This window comes from Mirounga angustirostris, unplaced genomic scaffold (genome assembly GCF_029215605.1).
Source record: "Mirounga angustirostris isolate CCGP_5_RB_7025 unplaced genomic scaffold, mMirAng1.0.hap1 SCAF_2, whole genome shotgun sequence".
In the NCBI taxonomy this organism is placed as follows: domain Eukaryota; kingdom Metazoa; phylum Chordata; class Mammalia; order Carnivora; family Phocidae; genus Mirounga; species Mirounga angustirostris.
In genome coordinates, this window is record NW_026991710.1 from 40,495,866 (window position 1) to 40,512,875 (window position 17,010).

The window sequence follows — 17,010 nt, forward strand, 5'->3', positions numbered from 1 at the left end:
CTTTTTTCATGTTGAAAACATCTTGTCAATTAACCCTGGGGAGGGTAGGGGGCAGGAGGACATGAGGAAAACTAACTTTTCTGTCCAATGTCTTTTAAGTAGTCCAGGCATTACAGTTTAATACCAAATTCCCGAATGCCGCCCCTTCACTTCTGAGGCCAACTGGCTCTCCTATTCTCTAGAAAGCTTATTTCAAACCTCTTTCCTCCTTCCTCAGCAATCCTACCCTCCTACCAACCCCTCCCCTCTCTAAGCAGATGATAGGTCTCCTACTTCACAGAAGAAAAAGCCATCAACTGTCCTCAGTCTCTCATGAGGTTAACACCTCTTCTCCCTCTCCTTCGTTCGGATGACAGACAGTCAAGGGGGCGCTGGGCTTCCTCGGTGTTAGGATCCCATCTGCTCTTGCTTTCCGGGCAATGGTACACCACCATTGAGCCCTTCTCTCACTTGCATCTTCAACACTTCCCTTTCAACTGGATATTCTGCTTACTTCCATTAACTATGCTCAGTTATCTTAATGGAGCAAGTCCTCCCCATAATACTTCCCTGAAGCAACTCTCCCTCATTAGTGACTTTTCAAGCAGCACAGGACATGGTCAACTCTTCCTTGTTTTCTGGAACACTCCCTTCCTCTGACTCATCTGTGCCACAGCTGGCTGAGTCATCTCTGCTGACACTTCAGCTCTGGCCTCCTTTCGCCAGTCAATGTGAGCCTGCTTCAAGAGGAGGTACTAGACTGCCTTCTCCTATCATTAGGTGTTCTCTCCCAGAGTGACTTCACGTATCTACATGGCTTCCGTTACCACCCACACCACATCCCCCGCCAATGTGAAGCCTCACTTCTCTGAACTCGGACCCTCAGACCCACTTGACATCTCTACTTCGATGTCAAAAAGATGCCTCAGGTTCAACTCGTTCAAGCCAAGTGCACTTTCCCCTCAACCACAATCCCTTCTCAAGGTTTCTTTCCAGGGTCAACAATCTTCTCTCCAGCTGTACCACCACGGTTCTCAGCCCAAGCCCTATGCCAGTGGTCTCTAAAGTGGCCATGTGCATCCCAATGGGTGTGCAAGATAGCTCACTGGAATATAGGAAATAAATAAAATTTATTTATATGTATTTTTAAATCTGTTTAAATAAGATTAAAGTTTAAAGCTTTACTCATCTTTATATGTATTTTATTTATATGTATTTATATGTATTTTTATTTATTTTTATTTATTTTATATGTATTTTTTATTTATATGTATTTTTAAATCTATTTAAATAAGATTTAAGTTTTAAGCTTTACTTGTCTTTATATACGACATAGCACCAGTGTCCTCCCTTAGTCTAAATATCACATGGTCCTGTCACACAGTCATAGAAAACATCATGAAGGAAGTGGAAAAGCACCATAATATACTGGGGTTCACACTTATTCATACTTCCGGTGTATTAAGTGGATAATTTTTTCTGGCTTTAACTAAACTCGCTCTCACAAGCTGAAAAAGATTCTGAAAATAGGGATTAAAGAAAATCCTAAAAGAGTAAGCCTATGGAACGAGACAACAAAACAGAACTCACACTCTTTCTACTCCTCCTCCAAGAGCTTCAGTGAGGAAAAAACTTATATTCAGAAATAAACTTGTTCAATGGAGAGAATATTTTTGAAAATGGATGTTCAAGAAAATCTCTTTCATTATGTGATTTCCGAGGTTGGAAACCATATTAAATATGTCATCTATAAAAATACTCATTTCTGCTCACTTTATAAACCTGGAAATAATTTTAATGTATCTTAAAAATCCTACAAATGAAAAGCTTCAATAACTTTCCAACTCCTTCGTTAACTACATAAATATATTTTTTAGGATTTGATTATGAGAAGGACCAGCACAGTAATTTTAAAGAAATAAGAGATAACCTTTTTATATTCTCCAATGTCATTTGATTCTAGTAAGCAGTTAGTTTGTAAAATACTTTTGAACAATCTGAAAATGTAATGTCTAAAGAGTGAGTTAGAGTTTACTAAGTGAATAACAGGGCCACAGAAGTAGGAAATGTTTAGTATTTAATTCTTTTGCCTATTTTTTTTGTAATCGTAAACTCCACCTGGGGAAAAGGATTTTTGCCTGTTTATCTCTAATATCTAAAACAGTGCCTGACACGTTTTGGGTGCTCAAGAAATGCTAAATAAATGATATTTAAAAATCCGATACTAATATTGATAAAAGAAACCTGAGCTCATATCACAACCTATAGAAGTCGGCTGAGCTGACTCATCTGGAAAACTTCCTCTCGATTATTTTTCATCATGCTATTAAACCAGAGTCGGCGATCAGAAAGGTGAAATAACTGGCCTCAGATCACACTGGTAATTAAAAGTAAAGCTTCTAACTAATGATTTGAGTCTAAGCATTCTGATTCCAGAAACTGCTCTAAAAAAAATAAAATAAAAAGTTTATGTAGAATAGGGTATTACCATATTATATATATATATATATTTTTTTTTTTTTTTTACCTCTGGATTAATGGTGAAAGTTTTAGTAGATTTTCCAACACTGAGAAGATCAAATATTATTTCTTTCATTGCAAAATCCAAACGTTCCTAGGAAAAAAATAACAATCAAGGAATTCTTATAACTTTCCACTACTATGTGTTGGGTATCACGTGCAGAATTATACATATAATGGCAACAACACAGGTCTGTGCCCATTAAGAACTTCAAAAATCTAGATGGACTAAAGAAATATACCTATGAAGTAAGGTTAAAAAATATGATAGGACTATAAATATGTTACTTAATTATCAAATGATTTAATATCCCAACAAATAGGATAAACGTTTAAACACTCATTTACCAAAATCACACCCCAAAATCTAAGTGAAGGAATTCCTAGAATGATGACAAAAGCAAACAGCCATGCAGCGGGCCTAGATAGCAGCGAGTTCATCCTAAGACAGGCAGACTAGGTCTCCAGGAAGGAAACCTCCACGGAGAGAAAAAGATAAATAAGATTAACTGAGGTTTGAGAGGAGTCACACAGTTCTCATTGGTGTGAGGTGATTAATCCAAGGGAGAGATCCGAGGGTAAGAAAAAATAGAGACGTGCACCAAAGGCAAAAGTTTTCTGAACACAAGCTCTCAAGCACAATTTGCTTTCATTCACCTTACCGACACATTTATACCCATTGAATCATCATTAGTTCTGTGCTCCAGTAAATAGAAATGTATTAATTTTATTTAAATATTCCTTATTTCTTCACTGTTCAAAATAATTACATTATAGATGATCTGAATCATCAAAATCGTCACAGTTTCAGCTCAAAGAAGACACAATGAATATTCTGAAATCAAAGCATTTTCCTTAGTTGATGAGGTAACCCCGGGCTTCATGTCCCCAGAGGGAATGTGGCCAAAACCTGGGATTTGCTCACTCAGCACCTGTTGAACCCCCTTCTAATAAACCTTCCTTTACTGCAGAGACGAGAAAGCTCATATCGTATTTCCCAGGGTTCCTCAGAACAGTGGGCTTTGGGATGTGATTTAGACCCTGCCAAAGGGTATAGTCATGTGTGTCCACGGGAACTGGCATACATGAGGAAGAGGAGGAGGACAGGAGATGGAAGGAAGCTTCTACTGATGGGGGCTGATGGGGAGCACAGCAGCAGCAAGATTCTGAGGCCAATGTGATGACTTCCTCCCTTGGCAGCTCTTTGTGGCAGAGGGAGCACTCATCCTGAGAGCCCAATTCTGCAATTTCCTCTTAGCCATTCAGAGTAGTCCTACTAGTAACTCTATGACCCATCCAGATTCCTTCAAAGACCCCTCTGGGCTCAACTAGCTACAGTGGATTCTAGTATCTGTACCTAAGAAACTAGATGAATGCATGAGAGAACAATTTTCCAAAAATCTTTTGATACACTCAAGAGGTCAACGGCTTAAAAGTAGGATCGAGAGAGACCTTCCAGACCCTTCCTAAATTACGTGCTTCTTCTGCCCGTGGGCCTCACTGCCTTCTGCAAGGGTGCAGATCAAGGACTTAAACTGACTTTGTCACCAAAAAAGTACTAGCATACTTTAATTTTTTCACTATTCAATATTAATAAATGTTTTGTTATCACGCTTTCAGATGTGCAACTAATTTTAAAACGCCAAATTACTATAACAGATTATGCATAAGTTGCATGTATATGTTTATTATGAGATAAAGCACTCACCTGAGCAATGAACTGAATAATCTTCACAAATATATTGAGAGGTGTATCACGAGGAACCACACTACGTGAACCTTTTGGAAAAAGTGCTGACACTATGCTCATAAGACGACTATAGAAAAAAAAAAAGACTCAGTCATAAAGAGATAATGACATTAACAGCAAACATTTTTTTTTTAAAGATTTTATTTATTTGACAGAGAGAGACACACAGCGAGAGAGGGAACACAAGAAGGGGGAGTGGGAAAGGGAGAAGTAGGCTTCCCGCGGAGCAGGGCTCATGACCTGAGCTGAAGGCAGACGCTTAACGACTGAGCCACAGCAAACATTCTTTGGCTAAAATTAACAAGTCAGGAAATTACAGATGTTGGCGAGAATGCGGAGAAATGGGAACCCTCCTACACTGTTGGTGGGAATGCAAGCTGGTGCAGCCACTCTGTAAAACAGTATGGAGGTTCCTCAAAAAGTTGAAAATAGAGCTACCCTACGACCCAGCAATTGCACTACTGGGTGTTTACCCCAAAAATACAAATGTAGTGATCCGAAGGGGTACGTGCACCCCAATGTTTAGAGCAGCAATGTCCACAATAGCCAAACTGTGGAAAGAGCCAAGATGTCCATCAACAGATGAATGGATAAAGAAGATGTGGGGTATAATATATATATATATATGTATACACACACACACACACACACACACACAGGAAAATTATGCAGCCATCAAAACTCCCCGAAATCTTGCCATTTGCAATGACAGGGATGGAACTAGAGGGTATTATGCTAAGCGAAATAAGTCAATCAGAGAAAGACAAGTATCATATGATCTCACTGATATGAGGAATTCTTAATCTCAGGAAATAAACTGAGGGTTGCTGGGTGATGGACACTGGGGAAGGTATGTGCTATGGTGAGTGCTGTGAATTGTGTAAGACTATTGAATCACAGACCTGTACCTCTGAAACAAATAATATATGTTTAAAAAAAAAAGAAGAAGATAGTAGGAAGGGAAAAATGAAGGCGGGGAAATCGGAGGGGGAGATGAACCATGAGAGACTGTGGACTCCGAGAAACAAACTGAGGGTTTTAGAGGGGAGGGGGGTGGGGGGATGGGTTAGCCCAGTGATGGGTATTAAGGAGGGCATATACTGAATGGAGCACTGGGTGTTATACGCAATGAATCATGGAACACTACATCAGAAACTAATGATGTACTGTATGGTGACTAACATAATAAAATAAAATTTAAAAAACAACAAACATTTTTCCTATTCTCCATAAGATGTCAAGAGAATTCATATTTCTTCTTTAAAGATTTTTTTTTTTTTTTAAGGATTTTATTTATTTGACAGAGAGAGAGAGAGCACAAGTAGGCAGAACAGCAGGGAGAGGGAGAGGAAGAAGCAGGCTCTCCACCGAGCAGGGAGCCTGACGTGGGGCTCGATCCCAGGACCCTGGGATCATGACCTGAGCCGAAGGCAGCCGCTTAACCGACTGAGCCACCCAGGCACCCCCATATTTCTTCTTGAGGTCTCTATAATGTTCACTAAAATTCCATCATTGTGGTATTTTTTACCAAGATTTAAAAATACGTTTTTTGAAAAGATTTTATTTATTTGACAGAGCGACAGCAAGAGAGGGAACACAAGCAGGGGGAATGGGAGAGGGAGAAGTAGGCTTCCTGCTGAGCAGAGAGCCCAATGCGGGGCTCAATCCTGGGACCCCGGGATCATGACCTGAGCCAAAGGCAGATGCTCAACGACTGAGCCACCCAGGTACTCCTAAAAATACACTTTAATACAAAGGCACTCACCTTTGAGTTACAGTGTTGCTTTCACATTTTATTCTAATTACATAAACCCACAACAATCTATACAAAGATTCCAGTGCAACTCGAGACATTTTAGGATCTTTATTCTGTTTAAAAACAAAAGAGAATAAAAATAAACTTACTAAACTACTTGTAATCATTTCAGATCAAATACAGTCTATCAACAACTAAAAGCCCTTACCCCACTCCTTTCTTTCAATCTAAAGCAGGTTTAAAAATGTAAATATAAGTTTGGTATATGGTAAGTACAGAAGGTTGAAAGGTAACCATAAATAAGGAAATCCTGAGCCATTCCTTAGACTCTCAAACAAAACAGTAAAGTATTAGTATTAGTTTAATATTATATTAACATTTTAAAGAACTCCTAAATTATACACACATCAACTTACTTGGGTGTAGAAAAATGTGGTAGAAAAATGGTTAACACAATATTGACATCATGATGGAAGGATTACTAATCTTTGGAGTAATTCACTGCAGCCCATATAGTTAAAATTTAGAACACCAAAAGTTATTATAGATACTTGCATTTATGAAAAAATGAGAAATATTATTGAGTGATTATCCTTATAAGGGAATATAGAATAGAGCATGGAGAGCATGGACTCTGAAATCAGGAATGACTAGCCAAAGCCCATCTCTGGGCACTGTTCTATCACCTGGTGCCACAAGCAATTTTGTCATCTCTACAGTGGAGATAAAATAGTACCCACCTCACAGATCAAGGAAGTTATGACGTGGGAAGCACTTGGAACACTGCCAGGCACACGTTAAATGCCCAATACATGTTAGCTACTATACCTTTACATCTTATTTACCATGAGAAATTATTTAAATTATCATTTAGAATGAGAAAATTATTTCATTTCAATCACAATTTGATCTGTAAACTTTTTCTTCACACTACTTATTATAAAAAGTAAAGTTAACAAATAACGAGAGTCATGTAATGAGATTTAATTGTGAATTTTGAAAATGCAGCTAATGGTCACCTTCATCAGGAGCATTTTTGGGGGTGGGGGGCAGAGGGAGAGGGAGAGAAGAGAATCCTAAGCAGGCTCCACGCCCAGTGCAGAGCCGGACACAGGCTTGATCACACGACCCCCAGATCATGACCCAAGCCAAAATCAAGAGTCAGATGCTTAACTGACTGAGCCACCCAGGCGCCCCAGGAGCATTTCTTTATGCACGTTGATTGGTTGTAGGATGCACTGATTGCTATAAATTAGCATTCATTAATTTGGTTTGGGGACTTTTTTTTTTTTTTTTTAAGATTTTTATTTATTTCAGAGAAAGAGAGAGAGAGGACGAGCAAGGGGGAGGGGCAGAGGGAGAAGCAGGCTCCCCACTGAGTAGGGAGACTGATGTGGGACTCAATCCCAGGTCCCTGAGATCGTGACCTGAGCCGAAGGCAGATGCTTAACTGACTGAGCCACCCAGGTGCCCCACATTTGGGGGACTTTTTATTGTTAAACAATTGTTTTATATACAGCAACCAACAAAAGGTAGTTTTAAAGTACTAAGTAATTTAGCTACTCTATTTTACGTTTTCTTAAGATACAGAGAAATGGACAACTAAGTATGATTAAAAGCAATGCAAAAAGGTAACAATTGAGGGGGCGCCTGGGTGGCTCAGTTGGTTAAGCGACTGACTTCGGCTCAGGTCATGATCCTGGAGTCCCGGGATCGAGTCCCGCATCGGCTCCCTGCTTGGCGGGGAGTCTGCTTCTCCCTCTGACCCTCCTCCCTCTCATGCTCTCTGTCTCTCATTCTCTCTCTCTCTCAAATAAATAAAAACTTTAAAAAAAAAAAAAGGTAACAATTGAGGATTAAAAAAAAACAGCCACTAGAAAATATAATTTTACACATCTATATGAGGAATTGATATATTTAAGAATGGAATATTGGGGTGCCTGGGTGGCTCAGTCAGTTAAGCAACTTATTCTTGATTTTGGCTCAGGTCATAACCTCAAGCCTCAAGCTTGATCCTGAGATCAAGCCCCAAGTAAGGCTCCACGCTGGGTGTGGAGCCTGCTAAGGATTCTCTCTCTCCCTCTCCCTCTGCCCCTCCCGACCGCTTAAAAAAAAAAAAAAAGAATGGAATATCAAGTATTTTGCTGGTCAGTGTCTCAACATCAATCCCTCCTTCCATTGCTAAATCCATTATGATTCCAAATTTCAAATACACTCCCCAGTATTTACTAATTTCTTACTAATGTAACTAAAGTAACATATAAAATATCGTGGAATATATGCATGTTACTAGTAACAACCAAGCTTTTTGTAGTACTTTCTTTTCTGTCACATAACTTTCTTTTCTATCATTTAAATCCAAGATATCAAAATATAATATGTATACTCCAAATAGTATTTTCACATTATTAAATTATGTTTTCAAAATAGGACTAATACAAATTAATATATAAGTTATATATTAAAAATATTTAAGTCCAATTCTGCATTAAAAAATGTTCTTTTATCTTATGGTTAATAAAGTATTTGGGTTATCTTATGTTAAAAGTTGATGTATCTGGAATAAAAAAACTGGACTTTCAAATTTCCTAAGATGGACTACTATGTTTACAAAGCAGAGTTACTCTATACTGAACAATGCCAAAACCAGATGAAAAATGATAAAGCAATGATCGCTTATTTATTCACCAAAATGCTGCTATACATGTCTGAATAATAAAAACATCCTAAATTGATTTGAGCCTTAAACAAAGATATATATAATTGCTGAGTCACAATTTTGGTATAAAATGAATAATCAGATTGTTACATAAATTAAAATCCAATAAAGCTCTGATATGTCCAATATGTTTGGCAGCAATCATTTTAATGTTTCTTTCCCTTTTTTCTACTGGGAACCAAAACCAAAATATTTTGTTTAGAACCCGAACCCTATGAAAGTTTTAAAAAGACAAGCATCAAAAATCATATCCACAATCTAAGCTACTACCTCAATTTCATTGGAAAATGTTTTTTAAAGTTCCATTTATAACAATGTAATTAAGGTAATGTTAATTAGACAATAAGTTAAACAGACTATTTTAAAACTGAGGATTTGGGTTAAGAATCAACATTCATGATCCCTTCTAGCCCGTAAATTCATCTTCTTGGGGCCACATTAATATTATCCCTGCTGAGTGTCCCTGCTGTTTGCTAGTCTTATAGGAGGAGAAGCAGGTTGGAATAAATACATTAGACATGCAATGCAACAACGGGTAAAGGAAAAAAAAAAAGCCACACTTAAAGGAGATAAAGCAGTATTTTGTTTTGTACCGTCAACACAACTCACCTGGAGGGTTTCTATTTGTTTTCTGATACTGTTGTTAGATGGCATCTAAATAAAGCAATGTGAGACAGCAAACATAAACATGAGATGCAGCACATGCATGTTAGATGAAAATAAGCACAAAACAAGACAGCTCTTCACCAAGGTCTCTATTTAGAAGAAATTTGAAAGTTCCAAGATAGTGGCCAGAAACACTAAGGAAAAAAATCCTGTAATTCGGGCATCATGGGATACATCTCCTATACTCGAACTAAGAGAAAATAGTTAAATTTTTAACTACCTTAAATTTTCCTCTCAAAGCACTGCATTTGAGTCTGAGCAAGTGTAAATTTTTAAAATAAGCATGCACTATAGAAAAAATAAAATCTTCAAATTATTTCTATAGGATATCTACTCTTATTATCCCCACCCCACCCCTCTCCAATTATTCTTCAGAAACTTTGCAATCATTTTTCACACAGTGACCTTAACTGATATAAAGATAGGGAACTAGGAAACTACCAAATTCTGTTTAGGACAAAAATAACAGATTTAACATTTTCTGTGACTATAAATGGATGCTTTCTCATGCTAGTTATGGGCCTACAGGACTAAAGCCCATTTCTCATGGTTGCCAACTTCAAAAACTAGTACGGTCATTTATAAAAAAGTGAACAATATTAAAGTGTTTTGAAAATGTATCCTATTTATTCTTATGGCTCTAGAGGATAATGCCTTTTAATATCCCAGAATTATAGCCAAGTATTTTCTGAAAATATTCAGTACAGCAAAATTCCTTACAGTCCATTAAAAGGTAACAGGTGGACCTCAAAAAGCAAAAGTTATGGAACTGAATGGATCTAGATGTAGATCCTATCTCTATCACTTTTTGGCTCCCTGAATATGGGTTACTTATCTTCTTTCAGCCTCTTTTACAATAAGAATTAAGAGATACTATATTTAGAGCATCTAGCATATGGTAAATATTAATAAAAACCACCTTTAAGAAGTCATAAGTCTAACAAATGAAAAACTGTTATAGTTCTTTTTGAAATCAAGAGGTTACTTGAATCTCAAAACAAAATCACTTTAGGGCGCCTGGGTGGCTCAGTTGATTAAGCGACTGCCTTCGGCTCAGGTCATGATCCTGGAGTCCCGGGATCGAGTCCCACATCGGGCTCCCTGCTCAGCAGGGAGTCTGCCTCTCCCTCTGAGCCTCCTCCCTCTCCTGCTCTCTGTCTCTCATTCTCTCTCTCGCAAATAAATAAAATCTTAAAAAAAAAATCACTTTAGGCCTTTATCTTGAACCAGTTTTTCCTATATATAAAACAAATAAATTATATGTTACAACAGATAACTAGTGTAGGTTTTTTTCCTGCATACTTAATGCCTTACCTCAACTGTAGTGTAGCCACAGTATCTAAAACTTAATAAATAGGAGTCAATTCATAAAATTTCTGCTGAATAGAGCCTTAATGTAAGTTAAGGGTTAATGGCCAAGACAACTATATTCCAAATATTCATGCTAAGGTGGCTCTTATCTCCTTTAGCCTGGCAGATTGACATTGCCATTAAGGAAAATGAACAATATGCCAGAAATATTTAATAGGAGGTAAAGGTTCAAAGAAAACAGCATTTTAAATGAAAGCCTTAAGACAAAAAATAAAAGTTAAGGTACTGCGAAAGAATTGCAAATATGTTAGGTGAAAACGTATATATATAAAAAACTCCAACAAGCAACAGAAAAGTATGAATTGTCATGAAACAAAGCAACCTTTCAGGAAACACTTAATGCAGGTCTACAAATTTTTTATTAAAATTATGGAAAATCATACCACCCAGAAAATGATCAATTCCCTTTCAGTCCCTGTATCTGTATGAATTTTTCAAAATGAGGACAGAAAACAGTTTAATGCAATTATTTAAATAAAACCTATTTTCTGGTTGCATGACATAAAAAGTTTAATAAGCTCGATTTGGTCCTGAGAATTTTCATAAAGAAAGCAAAGAGAGTATATTAATTCTCATGCAAGTATGAATAATATTGATGTGTATCTAGGAGAAACATAACCAAAAATGTTTTTCAAAGACTTATATTTTCTGTATACCTCTTTAAGTAATCAAGGCACTTTTGACAATGATATATTAAGTCATGGAAAAAATATATATAGGATAATGTTGTTCAGTGGACCATTATCAAAGTGGGAAAGAAGAGCCAGTCCTATTTCTCAAATACCCCAATGACCTATAGGGTCAGAGAAAAGTCATTTAATCTAGCTGTGCTTGCTTTCATTGTCTTCAAAGTATAAAAGTTTTCAATGTTATCCCTAACTCAGAGGAATAACAGGAAATGAAATGTCATGTCTGTCATGTTTCTACTTGTAAGCAAATATTCAAACATATCCATCTATGCATCAAAATCGTGTTCAAATCAAGGATTTACATGACATGCAGGTAAGGAGCAGTGCCATGTTCCATGTCAGACATTAGCTGAGCTCCTATCCACAGAAGAAGATCCTGTTAGATCCTGCTAGCATAATATCTTGGGAAGATAAAGATCCTACTATCACACACTTTTGTTGACAACACTAAGAGAGATCGGACATGGATGTGCCAAATAGTGTTAGTAACAACTATCTCTTGAATCAAGGCAGAATCATTTCAGGAGTTTTGTATCCATGTGGAACCAACACGAGGCTTTTAGATTTGGCTGGGCATGCTTACATTAAATGTGCTTTTAGTGACATTTTATTATCAAGGCTTGTTTCATTTTCAGACTAGGGACATTACTTAATTTTCTCAAAATGAAACACAAAATAAGTAACTGGAGGGTTCTGTAAGATTAATACTCTGCCAATTCTAAAGGAATTTATTTATTAACAAATATTGCTAGGTCTAAGATAATATAAACAACAGTTGTTAAAAATGTACACTTTTGCATTCATTAAGACAAACTAAATTTTCAGTCAAAAGTTTATTCATGTCAATACATGATTCTCCACAGAAAGAAAGATGTATAAGAAAAGCAATATGGTAAAGTATTACCATTCAAATGTACCAATAATAATGAAAGTTTTATTACATACTGTTCAATATATATGCATAAGTGAATATACTACAGTCAGAATATTTACAGGTCAGAATGTGATTACATCTTACCTTTAAATGTGACAAACAGTTCTGTAGGAAAATATGCCAGTTATTTAAAAAAAACTGTTTCTGACTGACACACAAAAGGCAGGTAATTAGTGGATATAGAGCCTGTAGGAGACAGGGAAAAGGGGATTAACATTTTTCATGAAAAAGCACTGGATCTGTAAATTATATTTATTCTCATCAACAAAGAGAAGTAGATGTTTTTAGGCAGTGTTCCCATTTGTCATAAGAAGTACGATCTCATAGAGTAATCTAATAAAAAAATGATAACGGGCAAATTTTCTATAAGAACAACTCCTTAATCTATCTCATCTCATGCTTTTATTTTCCGTAGACGCATCGCTCCTTCAACCAATACAGTGGTTAGGAACCCAGGCCCTGGGATCAAGGACAAACTGGCATTAAAATTTCAGCTTTCTATTTGCCAGGTGCATGACTTCAGGGTGGATACATTAAGTGATCCAAGGCTCACTTTCCTAACATGTGGAGTGCTGAATAATAATTATGTATCTCCTACAGGGTTGGGAGGCTTAAAGTAAAACAAAGAATGCAAAGCACTTAGCTCAATGCCTGGCACAATCACTGTTTATTCATTATTAGATTTCTATCTTAAGTGGTCAAGTATTTGTCTAATTCTCCACACTTTCTCCAAGCTGCATAAAAATTTACAGAAACTCCTTTAACATTATATGAAGTGGGTGGTTAAGTGGGGGGAGGGGGGAGCCTTAAATCTCTGAATAGGAATGATGCAATTAGACAGGCAATGGTTCCTAAATAATCTAATACTTCTGAGTGCAATTAATTATAATATAAAATAAAGGAATTTATGGTTTAATAGGCATATAGTCAACTTCCCACATAGTATAATACATAATTTAAAGCACCTGTCAAGACAGGTAAATACCTAGAATGAAGTCTGAATAACCTATCAATTGTAGAGCTAGTCCAATTAGGAATAGAAAGTCTTAAAAAGAGCAGGAAAAATATATAAAACTTGCTCTTATGTTGCATTTTGGATATTTTATAATACTTTGAAATCTCTCCTGAATTCATAAATCAATTATTCTAACTCCTAATGAAATACTGAGAGGTTTGAATGTTTTTCAATACCAATGAATGCTTCTTTCTGGAGCTCAGTTCAAAAGTAGTCTGATAAAGCATCTCCACAAAATTTTTCAAACAGGGAACATTCACTTCATTTTTAACAGCCTAGAAAGATAAAAGAAAGAAAGAAAATGGTTACAAACATTAGATAAAACTATACAAGAAGTACAAGAAATTTCTGTAAGGTTTGAAATCGGTTAATAATTCACGACTATCTCAGCAAAGTCCTGCAAACTGCCAAATGACCAACTTGTTCAGTAAATAAGAGGAAGTTGGCCCCTGCCCTGAGAACGCAAGTAAGGGAACAGGCAATGAGCATGTGCTACAACAAACAGATGCTGCAAGAGGAAATTCTCGGTGCTCCAGGAACGCAGAAGGGGCCCCTGAAGAAAACCTCCACAAGGAGGTAACACCTCGCTGAATCCACCTCCTCTTCCCTGAAATAGGGCAATAGCTCCCCAGGTAACCTCTGGCCTTGCCCTCCACTATTCTGTCCTCCTGCACTGGGATCCAACTGCATCAGCTAGCTTTTGCAGTTCCTAGAACATATCATGCGTGGTCTTACTTCAGGGCATCTGCCCTGGTTTCTTCTACCCAAAAAGCTCTTCTCCCAGATACAGCACACCTTACTCCCTCGTTCCTTTAGTTTTTGCTCAGTTGTTTCTACCTCTTTTGAGGTGGAGGTCTCACCTAATCACTTTATCTAAAATTTCAACTTCCTTACTCCTTCAGCAATTCTTCTCCCCCACCTGACTTTACATTTCTCCATAGTACTTATCACCATCTACATACTATATATTTTATATACTAGATGACTATCTGTTGTCTGCACTAAAAGTAGCTCTCTAAGAGCAGGGAGTCTTTCCTACCTTGATCATTCCTGCAATCCCTTTGCATAGAAGAGGCTCTGATACAAAGAAAGCATTCCATACATGTAATGAATGAGTAAGTAGAGTCCAACCAGGCAAAGGGCGGGGGGGGGGGGGGGAGGGGGAGGTTATTAAAGAGGCAAGAATGTTCCAGACAGAAGGAGCTCTATGTGCAGAGTGGATGCTATGGGTTGAACTGTCACCTCTCCCGCAACCCAAATTCAGATACTGGAATCCTAACTCTGCGTACCTGTACCAAATAATGTGTGACCTTATTTGGAAATTGCAGATGTAATTTGGTCATTGCTGATGTAATTAGTTAAGTTAGGATGAAGTCCTATTGGGGTACGGGGACCCTAATCCAACATGACAGGTGTCCTTGAGAAAAAAAAAAAAAAGAATTTGGACAAAGACGCACACAAGCAGAATGCCATGTAAAAATGAAGGCAGAGTTCAGGTGATGGTTCTCTAAGCCAGGGAATGTCAAAGACATCAGAAACCTAGGTGAGAGGCACGGAACAGATTCCCCCTCACGGCCCTCAGGAGGAATCAACCTGACAACACCTTGGTCTTGGACACCCAGCCACCAAAACTGTGAGTCAGTAATTGTTGTTTAAGCCATCTAGTTTGGGGTACTTTGTTAGGGCTGCCTTAGCAAACAAAGCAAACATGGCAAAAAAGAAGAATCAGGTAACACAGTATTAATGGACCACAGTCAAGGGTCTTTCTTCCTACAACCTGCTCCTTTTAATTACCTTAAAAATACAACCTAATCCCAGTTAGGTACCCGGCAAAACCAGATTTTCACATAAGGGGGAAGCACCAATGACAACCTGGGATTGGATAAGCAGTAATTCAAACCACTTCTAGAAAAAGAAATTGAAGTACATGTACTAATGATAATAGACCAAAACTGACGGTTTTATAAATGATTTTATAAATTATACCATCTTGGCTAGAAGCGGAAGTTAGTAACTCTCCATGTATTCAGGTTTTATTTTAGTTGAAAATTTTAAATGTGGAGAAATTTATTTTCATGTTGCGAATCAAACTGTAGTTTAGACTTATATTTTATAATATTGAATTAAATGGCTTGTGATCTATATATTCATATGAATTGATTTGTGGTATTCAGGTCCTGTCTAGGGCATGTTTAGAAAAGGTGGATAGGGAATTGTAAGGAAAGTGAAGAATTTCAAATATTAATGACAGTGACTGGCATGATTTTTTTCTATACCTGTCTTGAATATTTACTTATAAATATTTGAAGATTTTTTTTTTAATGGGTATGAACAAAAGTCATGAATTACAGCTTTGCAGGTAGTTTGAGTCAGATAGCCTCCCACTCCAGTTTTTAGCCATGTGAATAGTCTGTTTTCTTTTTGATAAAATAAACCTATCATTTATAAAACCATTATGGAATGTAAGAGAATCAGATATATAGACCCACACATATAGAGCCAATTGATTTTTTTTTTTAAGATTTTATTTATTTATTTGTGAGAGAGAGAGAGAAATGAGAGGTGGGGAGGGGCAGAAGGAGAGAGAGAGAAAGAAGCAGACTCCAGGGAGCCCAAGGCAGGACTTGATCCCAGGACCCTGAGATCATGACCTGAGCCGAAGGCAGATGCTTAACTGACTGAGCCACCCAGGAGCCCCCCAGCCAATTGATTTTTTAAACAAAAAACTAAGCTACTTAGAAAGAACTGTCTTGTCAACAAATGGTCAGATGGTGCTGGAACAACTGGATATCATATGTAAAAACAAAACAAAAACTTAAAATCAGTTCATACCTCAACCATACACAAAATTAACTCAAAATGGACCACTAACCTAAAATTAAATCCTAAAACTAAAATATAGGAGAAAACCTTTGAGACCTTGGGTTAGGCAAAGACTTCTTAGATATGATACAAAAAGCACAACTGCTGAAAGAACAAAATAATAAATCAGACTTCATCAAAACTTCTCTTCCAAAGACGGTTAAGAGAATGGAGCATATATCTGATAAAATATCTGCATCTAAAACGTATTTTTAAAATATATTACGGTGCCTGGGTGGCACAGTTGGTTAAGCCTCTGACTCTTGGTTTCCGGTCAGGTCGTGATCTCATTAATCATTGGATCCAGCCCCGATTTGGGCTCTGCTCATGCATCAGTACAACGGCTAAAACCAGAACAATTGGCTAAAGCAAGAGTTGGTGAGGATGTGGAAGAACTAGAACTCTCACACACAGCCCCCTGGAATGCAAAATGTGGGACAATTTTGGAACATGGTTTGACAATTTCTTTAATAATCAAACATATACCTTCCATTTGGTCCACCAATCTCACTCCTAGACATTCCCCCAAAGGAAATAAAAGCATATGTCCCATACACAGAGTTGTGCATAAATGTTCACAGGAGCTTCATTTGTAACAGCCAAACACTGGAAACCACCCAATATTCAAAAACAGGTGAACACATAACCAAACCATGGTATATCTATGTAAATGAAATACTACTCAAAAGAGGAAAAACCCACTGATATATTCCACAACATAGCTGGAACTCCAAACAATAATGCAGAGT

At 37.2% G+C, this 17,010-nt stretch overlaps 1 protein-coding gene across 9 annotated transcripts in view; it reads right to left on the reverse strand.

Moving 5' to 3' along the window:
• FRYL (FRY like transcription coactivator) overlaps positions 1–17,010 on the reverse strand; it is a 259,892-nt gene that overhangs the window by 94,251 nt on the left and 148,631 nt on the right. For 6 of the 9 annotated variants that reach the window (XM_064584457.1, XM_064584458.1, XM_064584459.1 and 3 more), the window contains 6 exons: positions 13,576–13,674; positions 12,469–12,570; positions 9,334–9,378; positions 6,015–6,118; positions 4,208–4,316; positions 2,507–2,593 (listed from right to left, as the gene is read on the reverse strand). In XM_064584457.1, the coding sequence (XP_064440527.1) occupies positions 2,507–2,593; positions 4,208–4,316; positions 6,015–6,118; positions 9,334–9,378; positions 12,469–12,570; positions 13,576–13,674 (546 nt within the window). The remainder of the gene's footprint in view (positions 1–2,506; positions 2,594–4,207; positions 4,317–6,014; positions 6,119–9,333; positions 9,379–12,468; positions 12,571–13,575; positions 13,675–17,010) is intronic. The other 3 variants (XM_064584461.1, XM_064584460.1, XM_064584462.1) reach the window with 1 other exon arrangement.